The 17,861-nt window shown below is 39.6% G+C and overlaps 1 protein-coding gene across 9 annotated transcripts in view; it reads left to right on the top strand.

Moving 5' to 3' along the window:
- The window catches only part of GON4L (gon-4 like), a 48,572-nt gene that overhangs the window by 8,186 nt on the left and 22,525 nt on the right, over positions 1-17,861 (top strand). For 3 of the 9 annotated variants that reach the window (XM_084866677.1, XM_084866681.1, XM_084866676.1), the window contains exons 5-13: positions 1,058-1,132; positions 1,314-1,364; positions 5,419-5,469; positions 5,792-5,902; positions 7,459-7,578; positions 8,121-8,291; positions 11,134-11,326; positions 15,717-15,818; positions 17,616-17,674. In XM_084866677.1, coding sequence (XP_084722803.1) covers positions 1,058-1,132; positions 1,314-1,364; positions 5,419-5,469; positions 5,792-5,902; positions 7,459-7,578; positions 8,121-8,291; positions 11,134-11,326; positions 15,717-15,818; positions 17,616-17,674 — 933 coding nt within the window. The remainder of the gene's footprint in view (positions 1-1,057; positions 1,133-1,313; positions 1,365-5,418; positions 5,470-5,791; positions 5,903-7,458; positions 7,579-8,120; positions 8,292-11,133; positions 11,327-15,716; positions 15,819-17,615; positions 17,675-17,861) is intronic. The other 6 variants (XM_084866684.1, XM_084866680.1, XM_084866682.1 and 3 more) reach the window with 3 other exon arrangements.

Genomic DNA, 17,861 nt, shown 5'->3' with positions numbered 1-17,861 from the left:
TTTTATTGATTTTGTACAGAGAGGAAGGGAGATACAGAGTTAGAAACATCAATGAGAGTTAGAAACATCAATGAGAATCATCGATCAGCTGCCTCTTGCACACCCCCTACTGGGGATGTGCCCGCAACCAAGGTACATGCCCTTGATCGGAATCGAACCCGTGACCCTTCAGTCCCCAAGCCGACGCTCTATCCATTGAGCCAAACCGGTTTCGGCTCGGGAAATTCTTGACTTGTGGTATATGAATTACTTATTTTGTGAGTTATCTATGGCGAAACATTTTACATTTCAAGATTGATTTCTCTTTGCACTCAGCACACATTTGAAATCTGAACAAATGTTAAAGAAGAACTTAACTGGGAAGATAAACTGTTCCTCTGCTGCCTTCACTGATTTGATTGTTTACTGTATTTATTAGATTTGGTGATGATAATGTTTATACTGGATTTACTCTTTTGTGGGTTAATATGCTTGAAAAGATGCCCAGTTAACAGTTTATAGTACTTTGCACTATTCTTCAATATGTAGCAACACAGCTATTTATAAAACTTAGTTTCTCCTAAGCATATAGTTACCTCAGAATTTCCTTTTTTTAAAAAATATGTTTTTATTGATTTTAGAGAGGAAGGGAGAGGGATTGAGAGATAGAAACATCAATGAGAGAGAATCATTGATTGGCTGCCTCCTGTACGCCCCTTATGGGGAGGATTGAGCCTACAACTCGGGCATGTGCCCTTAGTTGGAATTCAACTTGGGACTCTTCAGTCCGCAGGCTGATGTTCTGTGCACTGAGCAAAACCAGTTAGGGCAGAATTTCTTTTTATGTAAGCCATTTTTATTCCCTGTAGCAGCTAATAAGCTGTCAAATTGCTTGAAGCTGTGTGTTTTTATGCAAAACTTGCTTCTTTGCTTTTAGTTGCCTTGCATTACCCTAATCTGAAGCTGCTTGAGTATATCGCTCTCATTTGTCTCTACATATGCTTAGCAGAATCACAGAGATGAGTGTTATCGAGTGACACATCTTTGTTGCATAATGTGAAATTTCGTCTTTCTGCAGGAAGTCATCACAAATGAACACGTGGTAGCGATGATGAAAGCAGCCATCAGTGAGACTGAGGATATGCCCATGTTTGTGAGTATTTGATTGTCATTTTTTTTAATGTGATGGAAGAGAGCTACCTGTAAACTGGCTAAGTGTAGGAGGCCACTTCGGAGTCTATAAATAGTTTGGCATTTGGGGGCAAAGTTAGCATCCTAAAATTCAAGAATTACATGATGATTTTTATTGACTCTTCTCATTTTCCCCTCTCTAGGAACCCAAAATGACACGCTCTAAACTTAAGGAAGTGGTGGAGAAAGGAGTGGTGGGTGTTCTGTTTTTTCTTTATTGTTTACTTAGGTTGGTAAATAATATCTAATTACAGGTTATTTGTAGAGAAAAAAAAATATATGGTAGATATTATTGTGGTCTGAGTTTGCCTTCTTGATGAAAGATGTGTAAAAGACAAGTAAAGGTAAAATATATGAAATCATCAGCATAGTTTATTTTAGTCGATGTGGAAATAGTGCATTTTTGGAACTAGTAGGTAGTAGATAACTATTTAGAGTTGCTGAAAGCAACAAGAGGTCAATTCTGTTCACGTTGTATGTGGCAGGGTTTAGTATTTCTCATAGTGTGTCCTGGGGACCACTTGCATCAATATCACGCTGGTGTGGGTTCCCTCAGAAGTCTTATTAAAAATGCACGTTCTTGGGCCCACCTCAGACCTACATACCACGAGTAGGGCCTGGGATTGTGTATCGTTGAAAACACACTAGTTTTTCCTTTCGCACACTGAAGTTTGAGAACCACTTGAAGACTTGTGAAGTATTTTGGTATAGCAAGGTCTTTGATGCTTGGAACCACATTACATCCTGCTTAACAAACACTTATCCAGTTTGTGGTTACCTTCTGTGACAAGGCAAGTGATAGTCTGAGGGAGTCCGTTCTGTCTCTCATAGTGAGGAAGATGGACCCAAAATACATATTGCAGTTTTTATCTTTTTCCTGCTCTGTTCCTTGCAGCCCTGTAGAAAGGTCTGTTCCTCTTCCACCTGACCTTTCCTCTAGTCAAAGAAATCTGTTTGTAACATTCTTTTTGTAACATTCTTTTCTTGCTAAACGTCCCCAGTATTTTATTAGCCTTTAAGTGACATAGCTTTGAGTATTTTTATCAATCACCCTTTTCTTCTGAATGTACCTAGTTTGTCTGTATCCTTTTAAAAGTGTGCCACAGTGGAATCTACTGGTCCGATGTGTCTTAACTAGTACAGGGTAAGTTAGGTTATCCCCTCAATGTTCCACATACCATATTTCTTTTGATGCAGTCTGAGGTTTGCTTTTTGATAGCCCTATCATTCATATATATATTTAAAATACATTTTATTGTTATTTTTTATAGAGAGGAAAGGAGAGGGATAGAAAGCTAGAAACACTGATGAGAGAGAAACCAGCTGCCTCCTGCATCCCCCCCACTGGGGATGTGCCCGTAACCAAGGTACATGCCCTTGACTGGAATCGAACCTGAGACCTTTCAGTCTGCAGGTCGACGCTCTATCCACTGAGCCAAACCGGTTTCGGCCATATCATATTTTTTAATTTAATCAACTAACCCTGTTGTATTAAGTGAACTATCATCTTCAGGAAGTACACAAATGGACATGTGGTAGCTATGATGAAAGCAGCCATCAGAGAGACAGAAGTTACATGACGTCTACCTGACATATGGGGTGTAATTGACATCATTTCCATGTTTGATTTGAATAAAAGGCCAAGGAGATCCAAATCAGATTCTGGATTATGTTTACCAGCCACAAATATAGATGTAGAGAAGTTGAACAACCCAAGACGATAGTTTATGTGGAAGAGCAGGATTAAAGTTCCTCTTGCTTTTTTTTTTTTTTAAATTAAGCAATGATTTTTTTAAAAAAATATATATTTTATTGAATTTTTACAGAGAGGAAGAGAGAGGGATAGAGAGTTAGAAACATTGATGTGAGAGAATCATCAATCAGCTGCCTCTTGCACATCCCCTACTGGAAATGTGCCCGCAACCAAGTACATGCCCTGAATTGAACCCGGGACCCTTCAGTCCACAGGCTGATGCTCTATCAACTGAGCCAAACCGGTTTTGGCTCCTCTTGCTTCTTAATGCTTAGTAGACTGACTCCAATACACTTCAGATGCTGCTTTGCCTTCATGATGTATTTGGGAATAGGGGAATTGATTGGTTCAGAAACAAACAGGAGGAAGGGTGTGGCCCTGAACCACATCATCCCCTGGACATTTTGTGCGGGCCTAGCCACACAGATCCGTGGCTCGGACAAGGCAGGGCTGAAATGTGGAAAACCTGAGGCTCCTTGTAGAGATAGAACCCAGTGGCCTGTTGGATTTTGTTCATAAAGTGATTTTGATTGGATCACAAGTAAATAATCAAGAAATTACCTACTCCAATGGCATTTTGTCAGCACTATGTAGGAGCTTTAAAAAAATTATTTTAAAATCTTTTCCTCCAACTCTACTGTTTTAAAACATGAAAAACGTTGAGAAAGTTTTAGTGAATCCATATTCGATCTAGATTTAACAATTGTAAAATTTTGCCATATTTGCTTTATAACTCTATTGTTTGTTCCTATACTAGTATTTGAAAATAAGTTGTGGACAGTTTGACACCTCACTCCAAATCCTTTCATAATCATTTCGTTGCCCTGGCCGGTTTGCCCTTCAATCTGCAGGCTGACGCCCAATGGGTAGAGAGTCAGTCTGTGGACTGAAGGGTCCCGGGTTTGATTCCAGTGGGCGGGGGCATGCCTGGGTTGCGGGCTCGATTTCCAGTAGGGGGTGGCAGGAGGCAGCTGATCAATGATTCTCTCTCATCATTGATGTTTCGGTCTTCCTCTCTCTTCCTCTCTGAAATCAATAAAAATATATTTTTTAAAAAAGGGAACTTTGTGTGGCTGGCTCTTTGGAGGCATTCTAATGGTAGATTTATGTAATTGAGTAAAAAAGTATTGATATCAAAAGGCTACTGTCACCTATAATATTGTAGTTTACAAGTAGTTTTTACATTATTTTGTGTGAACCCAAGCTGTGATTTAAAGTAGACAAGACAGATACAGAGTCTTACCTGGTCTAAGGCAGAATGCTGATGATGGAAATAGTTTTCTCACCTTTTCTGCTGTCAAGCTATGACAGATATTTGAGAGTATACTCTCAGGGATAATCAGTACCTTAGCTCAGGGCAGCTCCATGGTAGGTAAATGGCTCTTTGTAAGGGTAAAGAGAAAGTAAACATTAAAAACAGTCTATGCTTAGGCTTAGGCTTAACTAGGTTTAGGCTTAGGCTTAAGCTTAATTAGGCTTAGGCTTAACTAGGCTTAGGCCTAGGCTTAGGCTTAACTAGGCTTAGGCCTAGGCTTAACTAGGCTTAAGCTTAGGCTTAGGCTTAACTAGGCTTAGGCTTAGGCTTAGGCTTAACTAGGCTTAGGCTTAGGCTTAACTAGGCTTAGTCTTAGGCTTCACTAGGCTTAGTCTTAGGCTTAACTAGGCGTAGGCTTAGGCTTAACTAGACTTAGGCTTAAGCTTAGGCTTAGGCTTAACTAGGCTTAGTCTTAGGCCTAGACTTAACTAGGCTTAGGCTTTGGCTTAGGCTTAACTAATTTTAGGCTTAAGCTTAGGCTTAGGCTTAGGCTTAACTAGGCTTAGGCTTAAGCTTAGGCTTAGGCTTAAGCTTAGGTTTAGGCTTAACTAGGCTTAGGCCTAGGCTTAACTAGGCTTAGGCTTAACTAGGCTTAGTCTTAGGCCTAGACTTAACTAGGCTTAGACTTTGGCTTAGGCTTAACTAGTCTTAGGCTTAGGCTTAGGCTTAGGCTTAGGCTTAACTAGGTTTAGGTTTAAGCTTAGGCTTAAGCTTAGGTTTAGGCTTAACTAGGCTTAGGCTTAACTAGGCTTAGGCTTAACTAGGCTTAGGCTTAGGCTTAATTAATCTTAGGCTTAGGCTTAACTAGGCTTAGGCTTAGGCTTAATTAATCTTAGGCTTAGGCTTAACTAGGCTTAGGCCTAGGCTTAACTAGGCTTAGGCTTAGGCTTAACTAAGCTTAGGCTTAACTAGGCTTAAGCTTAGGTTTAGCCTTAACTAGGCTTAGTCTTAGGCCTCACTGGGCTTAGATTTAGGCTTAACTAAGAATATAAAAAAACAAAAACAAAAACAAAAAAAACTGGCCAAATTAGTGGCTGCTCCCCAAATCGTTGCTGGGGCAGGAGCATGTGGTTAGTACAGAATAAAAAATAATAAATAAATAAATAAATAAATAAATAAATAAATAAAAACAGTCTATTCCAGTCAAGAGAACTTAACTACTTATATTCTTTGTTGCTAGGTAATTCCAACATGGAATATTTCACCAATTAAGAAGGCCAATGAAATTAAGGTAAACTTGGAAGAGGTAATTCTAATTCTTTTTCAGAAAGACTTCATCAGTTTTGAAACCTAAGTACTTTTTATTTGTTAACATTTTTGGGACTTTTAACTTAAACATTTAAAATTTCAGCTTTAATTTTTCTTCTATTAACTGTTAGGTTTGATTCTCTTGCTCGTAGTCTCTTTAACCCCTGCTTCTTATTCCTTACTTTTAGCTCATTGTGCTATTAGGCTTCCCCCCCTCCTGCTTGTCTTTCCCCCCTTATTTTCCAAGTGCACATGGTTTACATTTCCTGTTTACTTTATTTCTCTCTGTAATTGTATTTGTGAAGCCGCCTCAGTTTGTGGACATCAACCTCGAAGAAGACGATTCCTCAGATGAAGAGTACCAGCCAGACGATGAAGATGAAGATGAGACTGCTGAAGAGGTCAGTGGTGACCCTGTGAGTGCTGATAATATAGAAAAAAATTGGGCTTAATAAGGCAGAGTGTATTCTCTTGCTTTGTAATGTCACCTGTTCTGTAGAGAGGATTGAGACACTGTTCTTTTTTTCTACTCACTTTGCATAAATCCAAGTCTGAGAGGTATTTTTACATGCTTAATTTTGTCACATCTTGTATTATGAAATATAACATAACATACAGAGCTGTACATACAGTAAAAAATATACAACCTAATTTTAAAGCTAATTCTCATGAAACTTCTCCAAAGTCATTAAATATAACATTGCCAAGATACCTCTTATTTGCCCTTCATGATCATAATCATTTTCTTTTCCCCTAAAGATAACCATTATCCTGACTTTTTGGATTACTTCTTTGTTTTGATTTAATATTTTTATTTCAGAGAGGGAGAGAGAGAGAGAAATATCAATGTTGAGAGAGAATCATTGATTGGCTGCCTCCTGCACACCTCACACTGGGGATTGAGCCTGCAACTTGGGCATTTGCTCCTGACCAGAATTGAACCCGGGACCCTTCAGTCTGCAGGTTGAGGCTCTAGCCATTGAACCAAACTGGTTAGGGCTTCTTGTTTTTCCTTATAGTTATGTCACCTAAAATTGCAGCTCTATACATTATAGTTCAGTTACTGTTTTTAAACTTATAAATGGACCCATAGTGCATGTATTCTCTCTCTCTCTCTTTTTCTCTCTCTCTCTCGGTAGAAAAGCAAGCAAGAATTTATTGACCGCAGCAAAAACACATTTAGGACAGTGAAACAAGGAAGGACATTGAAACAGAACAGGAGAGCCCAGGCTGGGCTGCTTTGGCTCACTAGGAAGTCAGAGAAAAGGGGGCTTGGAGACAGGCTCAGGGAGTTAGCCCTGGAAGAGGTGCTCTGCCCATTTCTCCCCTGGTCACAAGTCTCCTGGGGTTCCTTGGAGTTTGGGAGATACATACCTGTTGGGGAAGGAGAGGGGAAGGAATGGCATGGTCATGCTCCCTGAAGGGAGAGGGTCTGTATTCTTTTGTGTTTGACTTTCTTTTTTAACATTAATCCTTTGAGATCCATCTATCTTGTTTATTTTATTTTATTATTATTTTAAAAAATATATATTTTACTGACTTTTAAAAAAAATATATTTTATTGATTTTTTTACAGAGAGGAAGAGAGAGGGATAGAGAGTTAGAAACATCAATGAGAGAGAATCATTGATCAGCTGCCTCTTGCACACCCTCTATCCACTGAGCCAAACTGGTTTCAGCTATCTTGTTTCTTTTAGCTATAGTAACATTCTATTTCTTAATGTGTTGTTTGACTTGTTTATAAAAGGATCTTTGATGAATGCCTTACAACTTTGCAAAGTTTGCATTGCTGATGAGCACACTGATCTGATGATCTCTGTTCCTACCTTCAAAATATTAAGCTTCTATTTAAATGTATTTTCTCTTACTCTAATTGAATGATAATTTGTGATTTCATTCTCTTGTGATCCTTCATACTCAGTGGAATGAGGTAGAGGCATAAATGTAAAAGTGAACCGGATGTGTTTTGTAGAGTTTGTTGGAAAGTGATGTTGAAAGCACTGCTTCGTCTCCACGTGGGGCAAAGAAATCCAGACTGAGGCAGTCTTCTGAGATGAATGAAACGGATGAAGAGAACAGCATATTATCAGAGGTAAATCTACGTCTGCAAAAGTGATAAGTTATAACTGTGAATTCTGAGCTATTACCCTTTGCCAAACATGAATTAAGATCAATAATCATGCCAGGATCTTCCTGGAATTTTTAACTGGTTATTATAACTGTTTAAATTCCAAAGTTTTTTAAATCTTTTAAATCAGAAAACTGAACCCAGTGATAGGGAAAGAGCTTTTGTGATGTCTCATTAAAGGGGCCAAATAAGAGTGATTAACAGAGTTTCTTCTTTTCTACCCTTCTCTTTTTTATACCAATTTTCTAATATTGTCCTAAAGCCATTTTTATAACATTTCCCACTTTTGCTAACCTTAGTAACCTTTGGCTTCATTGGAAATAGCATGAAACCTAATTAAATTAATATATTGACAGAGTCTTTGTTTTTATGTACCTCTATCATGTCTATCTAGATGGGTCCAGAAAGATCATTAGTATATGATCTCTCTGCTTCTTTTTCCCTCTCTCTCCTTTCATCCCTTCCATTTATTTTTATAATGTGCTTGCATCTTTTAATTTAATCAGGCTGAGAAAATTGCCACACCTGCCATCAGGCACATCAGTGCTGAAGTAGTACCCATGGGGCCTCCACCTCCTCCAAAGCCCAAACAGACCAGAGATAGTACTTTCATGGAGAAGTTGCATGCTGTGGATGAGGAACTGGATTCTAGTCCAGTCTGCATGGATTCTTTTCAGGTAAGTATAATGCTAATTGCTCAGAGCCTGGCTGGTGTTGCTTATTGGTTAGACTCACCCCATGACCAAGGGTCAAAGGTTCTATTCCCAGTTCAGGGCACATACCAGAGTTGTAGGTTTGATTCCCAGCCTTGGTCTGGACATATGCAGGAGGCACTATATTGATGTGTCTTTCTCACATTGATGGATGTTTCTCCCTTTCTCTCCCTCCTTCCTTCTTTCTTTCCTTCCCTCCTTCCCTTCCACTCTCTCTAAAAATCAATGGAAAAAATATCCTCAGGTGAGGATTAATAACAACAGATTAAAAAGAAAATAATAAATCACTGGGGAAGTCAAATGGAGTAATTTATTTGTCGGGAAGAGAGAGGGGATGATAATTAAATTCTGATATAAGTAAAAGTTATTAAATTGTAGGTCTTTGATATCCTATTTTATTTGTACTATTGTATTTTATTGTGAGAATGGCAGCTCCTAAGGAAGGAGTAAGGTATGTGAAAGAAAGCATTTTAAATGTGGAACATAGCCCTAACCAGTTTGGCTCAGTGATTAGAGCGTTGGTCCATAGACTGAAGGGCACATACTTCAGTTACAGCTTGATCCTTGGCCTTGGTCTGGGCGCATGTGGGAGGCAATCAAATGATGTCTCTCACATCAATGTTTCTCTCTGTCTCTCCCTCTATCTTTCAAAAACTCAGTGGAAAGACATTCTCAGGTGATGATTAACAACAACATAGCCTCTTGAGAAGGCGACATTTGAGCTGAGATCTGAATGAGAAAGAGCAGGCATATGTAAAAGATCTGGGGGAAAATGGTTCATTCGTAGGAAATAGCACATTTAAAGTTCCTGATTCATAAGGATCACGGGAAGTAGTAGTAGGAATGGGGTAAGAGCTAAGCTTGAGCGTAGGATCATGAAGGTTTTGAAAAACCATGATAAAGAATTTAGATTTTGCTCAGGCTGGATAGCCCAGTTGTTTAGAGCACTGTCCCGATACACCAAGGTTATAGGTTCAATCCCCGGTCAGAGCACATACAAGATTCAAGATTCAACCAATGAATGCATAAATAAATGGTACAACAAATTTCAATTTCTCTCCCCCCCTTCCTCTCCCCCTCTTTCCTTTCTCTCTAAAATGAGTAAATTTAAAAAAAAAAGTTTTTTTTTTTTAAAAAATATATTTTATTGATTTTGTACAGAGAGGAAGGGAGAGAGAGAGAGAGTTAGAAACATTGATGAGAGAGAAACACCGATCAGCTGCCTCCTGCACACCTCCTACTGGGGATGTGCCCACAACCAAGTTACATGCCCTGGACCGGAATCGAACCTAGGACCCTTGAGTCCACAGGCCAAGCTTTATCCACTGAGCCAAACCGGTCACGGCAAAAATGTTCTTTTGGGACAAATGTTTAATTAGCAACCCAATTAAAAAATGGAAATTTGGGAAGGGATGAAGGATAAAAGGGGAGGGATTAAGATGTACAAATTGCTAGTATAAAATCAGTCAAGGGGAATATAGTCAACAGTATGGTGTCAGATGGGTATTAAACTTATGTAAGTTATGTAAATACCTAATCACTATGTTATATACCTAAAACTAATATAATACTGTATGTCAACTATAATTGAAAAATTAAAAAATTTGTAATGGGCAAAGCATATGAATAGACATTTCTCCAAAGAAAATATGCAAATGGCCAATAAGCAGTGAAAAGATGCTCCACATTTTCAGTCATTAGGAAAGTGCAAACCAAAACTACAATGAGATTTCACTTCATTACCACTAGGATGGCTATAATGTTGCTGCTGGGAATATAAACTGGTACAGCCACTTTGGAAAAACGGTTTGGTGGTTTCTCAATAATTACCATATGACCCAGCAGTTCCTTTTCCAGAGAATTGAAATCATGTCCATGTAAAAATGTACACACAAATGTTCACAGCAGTATTATTCATAGTAGCTTCAAATTAAAAACAACTGAAATTTTCCTCAAGTGATAAAGCAATAAACCAGAAATTGAATATCCACATATATGGAATATTATTGTGCACTAAAAAGGAACAAAGGTTTGATACATTCTACAAAATGACTGAACTTATGCTAAGTAAAAGAAGCCAGAGACAGAAGGCTACGTACGTATTGTATGATTCCATTTATATGAAATAGCCAGCATAAGCAAATCTTTAGAGACAGAAGGTAGATAAGTGGTTAACAAGAGACTGGATGCAGGTGAGAATGGGTTGGGAGTGACTGCTAGTGGGAATTGGATTTTTTGAGCGGGGTAATGAAAATGTTCAGGAATTTAATAGTGTTGATGATTATACAACTCTGTGAATACAGTAAAATCCACTCAGTTTTATACCTGTAATGGTGATTTTTTTTTTTTTTTAATGAAAGGATCATTTCTCTTTTTTTAAATACATTTTTATTGATTTCAGAGAGAGATAGAAACAGTAATCATTGATTGGCTGCCTCTTGCACACCCACTACTGGAGATTGAGCCTGCAACCCAGGCATGTGCCCTCACTGGGAATCAAACTGTGACCTCCTGGTTTTTAGGTCAATGCTCAACCACTGAGCCACCCTGGCAGGTCTTTAATGGTGAATTTTATGACACATAAATTATAACTTAGTAAGCTGTTTTAAATGTCTTTGAAATTTGGTTTTAAGACTGATGTCATTATCCTTAAAGTTTCTCAAAGAATAATAAACCCAAATAGTTTAGAGAAGAGACTTTATCGTTTTAGCTAAGAGGAGAAACACATAGAATATGATGAGATTTGGAGAATTTGGAAGCAGTAGGCATTCAGTGATATGTTTTTGTTTCCTTCTCTATTGGCTAGCCAATGGATGACAGTCTCATTGCATTCCGAACCCGCTCTAAGATGCCTCTGACAGATGTTCCCCTGGGACAACTAGAGGCAGAGCTTCAAGCTCCAGACATCACCCCAGACATGTATGACCACAATACAGCAGATGATGAGGAATGGAAGTTGTGGCTTGGGGGACTCATGAATGATGATGTGGGAAATGAAGGTAAGTAGTTCTACTTGCATTTACTATCTATAATACTTTGTCTACTTTATGGTGAAATTTTCATTAGTTGGACCTTAAAGAAGATATTTTTGGTTAATTGAATTTGGTATTTATCCAGCAATTTATTTTAAACTAGAGGCCTGGTGCACAAAATTTGTGCTCTCAAGGAGTTGTCCCTCAGCCCAGCCTGTGCCGTGAGCCCAGCTTCTGGCTGAGCAGTGCTCCCCCTGTGAGAATGCACTGACCACCAGAGTGCAGCTCTTGCATTCAGCGTCTTCCCCCTCCCCCCAGTGGTCAGGGTGTGTCATAGCAACAATTGTTCCGCCGTTGGTTGATTTGTATATTAGCCTTTTATTATATAGGACTAGTGGCCTGGTGCACAAAATTTGTGTACAGTTAGGGTCCCTAGGCCTGGCCGGTGATCAGAGCTGATCTTTGGGGGATGACTGGCAGGGTGATCAGAGCCCTCGCTTGAACCTGCCTTGGTTGGCCTGGTGCTACGTGCTCGCTAACACCCCTTACCCCCCCACCCCCAATTGGGGCCTGTGGGCTGGGAGCAGCTCCTGCATTGAGCGTCTGCCCCTGGTGGTCAGTGCATGTCATAGTGATCGGTCATTCTGCCATTTGGTCGATTTGTATATTACAGTTTTGAATAGATCGATTAGTAGTTAAATTCTTTTCTTCCCTACTTTTTTGTTTTAGAATCTTTGGGAATCTTGAATGCTAAGAATCTTCCCCTGAAATATAAATGCACACATAATTTTATATACCCTCTCATTGATTGGAGTGCATTGGTTCACTTGACTATTGTGTTAAGGTTCTTTTTTTAGAATATATAATAAAAATATTTATTTATTTGGATATTTTGGTTATTAGGTTTTTTTTTATTAAATTATTATCTGTGTACATGTTTTACCATTGCCCCCACCCCCATACATACCCTCCCTCCCCAGAGTTTTGTGTCTATTGGTTGTATGTGTTAAGGTTCTTTATGATGCAAGCGAAAGAATCCAAACTCCCACTTGCAAGAAGGTCAAATGAAACCAGACTTTGCTAAAGGTCAGAAAAACCTACAGTAGAGTTGACACCCTGTTAGGGCCCTCCTTCCTTCTCTATAGTTTTCATCTCTACTTCTTTTTGTCAATCAACTCCATTATTAAACCTGTTTTATTCTATAAGGCTTGTACCATAGCCATAAGCACATTGTTTACTTCTTACATTGTCCTCAGATCAGAAGGATTGTAATGATTCCAGATTTTGTCCTATTCTCTTTTTTTAATCCTCACCCAAGGATATGTTTTTCATTGATTTTTTTTTAACATGTTTGCCAAATAGGTATTCTGAGAACATTGGCTGACCCATTTGTGTGTTGTGAGCAAAAGTTGTCTATTGCAATTCTTGCACCCAAACAGATGGGTGTCCAAACATTAATATCATATCCATATGTTATAGGCTCTTTCAGTGCTTTCATTATTCAGCAGTGTTTGAAAAGGATCTGCTGTGAAGAGACTTAATAAGAAATGACTGTAGAGATTAGGAAGACAGAATTCCATAGGTTAGCCGAAACCGGTTTGGCTCAATGGGTAGAGCGTTGGTCTGCGGACTGAAAGGTCTCAGGTTCAATTCTGGTCAAGGGCATATACATTGGTTGTGGGCACATCCCCGGTAGGGGGTGTGCAGGAGGCAGCTGATTTGGCTCAGTGCATAGAGTGTCAGCCTGCAGACTGAAGGGTCCCAGGTTCGATTCCAGTCAAGAGCACATGCCTGCGTTGGGGGCTTGACCCCTTGTAGGGGATGTGCAGGAGGCACCCAATCATGATTCTCCCTTATCATTGATGTTTCTATCTCTCCTCTCTCCCTTCCTCTTTGAAATCAATAAAGATTATATATATATATAAATTCAGTTCCTCAGTTGCACTAGCCACATTTCAAGTTCTCAACTTCCACACAGTCAGTGGCTACTATTGTTGTACAATGCATATTTATAACGTTTTCATCATTGTAGAAAGTTCTTTTGGACATCACTGATCTAAAATTGTCCCAGGGAGCGGCCAGGCCCGGAGCAGTGGCTGCCAGGCTGGGAGCGGCCAGGCTCGGAGCAGCCGGGTCTGGTGCGGCCAGGCCCAAAGCAGCGGTTGCCAGGCTGGGAGCAGCCAGGCCCGGAGCAGCCGGGTCTGGTGTGGCCAGGCCTGGAGCAGCAGCTGCCAGGCTGGGAGCGGCCAGGCCCGGAGCAGCCGGGTCTGGTGTGGCCAGGCCCGGAGCAGCAGCTGCCAGGCTGGGAGTGGCCAGGCCCGGAGCGGCCGGGTCGGGTGCGGCCAGGCCCGGAGCAGCAGCAGCTAAGTCCAGAGCAACTATGTTGGGAGCGGCAGTGACCAGACCTGGAGCAGCTGGTTGTGGAACGAACCAGAGCAACAGAGGCCAGGCCCGGAGCATCCAGGCCCGGAACAGCTCGCTCCTCGCCTGCCCCTGCCTGACGGCTGCCTCTCAGACATGGCTGGAAACTTTTGTGGGAACTTGAGGGTCTGCTGAATCAAGTGATGAAGGCTTAGATCTGGATGTGTTGAGTTAGTTTAGGGCTGGGGTGTTGATCTGTGAGTGCCTTGGGTGGGGCCTGGATGAGGCTGGTTGACCTATTTGGAAATGTCTTTTGTGTGAAGTGTATCATTGGGCATGTGGAGGTATTATTGATATGAGAAAATGCTAAGTAACTGATTTACTATCTGAAAAGGGATTCACTATCGGGGAAAGGGAGGGAGGAAGAGACTGAACATAAACTGCACCTATGGATGAGGACAATGGGGGATGGGGAGGGGGCGGAGAGTGGGGTGGGAACCTGGTGTAGGGGGGAAGAAATGAGGAACCTTTGTAATATGAACAATAAAGATTGATTTAATAAATAAATAAATAAATAAATAAATAAATAAATAAATAAAATTGTCCCAGGGCCTGGCCAGTGTGGGTCAGTGAATAACCGACAACCTATGAACCAGGAAGTCACGGTTTGATTCCCAGTCAGGGCACATGCCTGAGTCAGGCTTGATCCCTAGTAGGGGGCATGCAGGGGACAGCCGATCAGTGATTCTCTGTCATCATTGGTGTTTCTATCTCTCCCTTTCCCTTACTCTCTGAAATCAACAAATATATTTTAAAATAAATAATTAAAAAATAATAAAGCCTCAGAAAAATATTACTTTAATATAACAATAATTCAGTGACTTCTTCATGACCTTCTGGTTCATAGGTTAATGCTCAACCACTGAGCCATACAGACTGGGCAAACAATTGGGAAATGGGAAAGATATAGAGAAAATTATTAGGGAGAAACACAACCATATTTCTATATCCTAACATAACAAATGCTTATTATTTTTGTGTATTTTTAGTTATTTTTTAGTCCTAATATAGGGATATAATTTTTGAAACTTAATGATTATTATATGTTATTACATTGTGTTTTTTGTCATGTATGTATTGAATTCTTATAAAATATTGCATCTTTGCATTTCGTATTATAGTCATTTCCTAATTTTTGGGAATTAGAATTATTTATTTTTTCACTATCAATGCCTTCATGAAGTTTAACAAAAGTATCATTTTCAGCCGAAACCTGTTTGGCTCAGTGGTAGAGCGTCGGTCTGCGGACTGAAGGGTCCCAGGTTCGATTCCAGTTAGGGGCATGTGCGTTGGTTGCGGGCACATCCCCAGTAGGGGGTGTGCAAGAGGCAGCTGGTCGGTGTTTCTCTCTCATCGACGTTTCTAGCTCTCTCTCTCTCTCCCTTCCTCTCTGTAAAAGGATCAATAAAATATATTTTTAAAAAAGTATTATTTTAATAAGATGTAATAATCAAAGTGGGATTCCTGAGATAAATTATATGTCCAGTTTTCTTGCTTTTGCTGCATTTTGACAGATTTAAGTCTTGTTTGGAGGAAGGAAGAAATTTGGCTTATTGGAGAGGATAGGTGAGATGAGTCAGCTGTAGGAAGTGATCTGTGCAAAGGCACGGAGGATAAAAAATAAATTCTTTTAAAACTTAAGGATAGCCCTGGCAGATTTGGCTCAGTGGATGAAGCGTCAGCCTGCGGACTGAAGGGTCCCAGGTTTGATTCCGGTCAAGGGTCTGTACCTTGGTTGTCGGCATATCCCTGGAGGGTGTGCAGGAGGCAGCTGATCGAAGTTTCTCTCTCATTGGTTTTTCTGGCTCTCTATCCCTCTCCCTTCCTCTTTGTAAAAAAATCAATAAAATATATTAAAAACAAAACAAAACAAAAACAACTTAAGGATAAATGTTCTTTATTGGAACAGAGTCTCATAGTGCTGAATATCTTACATTGTCACTAAAGATAAGAGTTCAGAGTTGGGAATGAGTGTCTGAAACTTTGTGTTTTCTAGATGAGGCGGATGATGATGATGATCCAGAATACAATTTCCTGGAAGACCGTGACGAACCAGACACAGAGGATTTCCGCACCGACCGGGCAGTGAGAATCACCAGTAAGTCTGTGTTTACTATGAGTCCTGCTCTTAACTGTGTCCCATCTACATTTGTTCACTTTGTATATTTTTGAGGGTAAAATTTGCAGTCCATTTAATCTGAGACATTTAAGCTTCCTCTATCCTATTTCTATAAATCTTTAAATGTAGGTATATATTCAGAAAGCCTATCAGTCACTCATTTACACATCCCATAGTTACGTATTGAGTCCAGTATTTGGCAGGGATTATACTTAGAATACCATAATGAATAAAACATGGCCTGAGTCTTATAGGGTGACAGTTTTGTAGGGCATACAAACAGAAGACATTATAATAGCCCTAGTCGGTTTGGCTCAATGGATAAGGGATAACCTGTAGACCGGAGGGTCTCAAATTCAATTCTGGTCAGGGCAGGTGCCTGGGTTGCAGACTTGATGCCTAGTAGGGGGTGTGCAGGAGGCAGCCAATCAATGATTCTCTCTCATCATTGATGTTTCTGTCTCTCTCTCCCTCTCCATTCCTCTCTGAAATCAATAAAAATATATTTTAAAAGAAAACATTATAATACAAAGTGATAAATTGTGGATAGGGTACGCTAGTGGCCTAAAAGAGGGTAAAATATAGTGATGGTGTGAAATTAGGGTGGGAGGGCTCAGGGAAGGATTCACAAGTTGAGATTTTTTTTATTCTAGTTCTGAAGGAGGAATAGGAAGTTTTTGGTATACGGGGGCAGAGAAGGATATTACAAATAAAGAGCATCTATAATCAACAGAATTGTGAAACAACAATAAGTGTGTTGGGGAAATAGTAAGTAGTTGGTATAGTTGTGTGAGTAAATGGTGGTAGAAAAGGGTAATCAGTGTTCAGACTTGGAATTTGAGAACCTTGAATTTGAGTTTTGGTTTATCAAAAAGGAGAGCTCAAAGAGTTTTAAGTCAGAAATCAATAGGAACTTATTTGGATTTTAGAAATACCGTTTTGATTAACTACCAGTTTAATATAAAGAGACAAGATTGGAGGCATGCAAAGCAAATCACTTGACTTGAGTCATTTGTTTGAAAAATTACTTCATTGCCAGTGATAGAAAACATATTTCAGAAAGTATTGATTTTTATTACATGTATTACATTGTTAGCTTTTGATCAGGTTATGAAGAAAGCTTTATTTTTATTATTATTTTTTATATAAATATTTTTTAAAAATATATTTTATTGATTTTTCACAGAGAGGAAGGGAGAGGGATAGAGAGTTAGAAACATCCATGAGAGAGACATTGATCAACTGCCTCCTGCACACCCCCTCCTGGGGATGTGCCCGCAACCAAGGTACATGCCCTTGACCAGAATCAAACCTGGGACCTTTCAGTCTGCAGGCCGACGCTCTATCCATTGAGCAAACCGATTCGGCCTATATATATATATATATATATTTAAAAAAATATTTTATTTCAGAGAGGAAGGAAGATGGAGAGATAGAAACATCAATGATGAGAGAGAATTATTGGCCTCCTGCATGCCCCCTATTAGGAATCGAGCTGGCAACCCTGGAATGTGTCCTGACCAGGAATCGAACTGTGATACTCAACCACTGAGCTACTCTGACTTCAGAATAAGACTGTTTAGTTCTCTCATGTATTCCAAGTTTCTAGAACAGGATTGAGGCATAGTTGGTATTCAGTAAATGTTTTTGAATAATGAATGTTAGATATATATGAGGATTTTGTCAAATGCCTTGCTGAAAATAACATACATTGTTTTCTTGGAATTCCCTCTGATGGGAATGTGCCCACAACATACTGTTTGGGTTTTCTTGCAGAAAAGGAAGTGAATGGACTGATGGAAGAGCTGTTTGAAACTGTGAGTAAGGATCTTTGGGTAAGAATGGATGGTAAAAATAGATTCTTCAGCTAGCTCTGTCTTTTGGTCCCAGGGCCTCTGCCTCCAGAATGATGTTCATACAAAGCCAATTCTCCGTTTAGTCCACCCAGGAGAGAATATAATGGCAGGAGAATATTGATTACTAACAAACTTGGATTATCTATATATAGATAATTCTTAGTAA

The sequence above is a fragment of the Pipistrellus hanaki genome (assembly GCF_964339955.1).
Source record: "Pipistrellus hanaki genome assembly, chromosome: 18".
NCBI lineage: Eukaryota > Metazoa > Chordata > Mammalia > Chiroptera > Vespertilionidae > Pipistrellus > Pipistrellus hanaki.
Note: the sequence above shows the minus strand (reverse complement) of the source record. Positions and strands in the feature narration are given on the sequence as shown.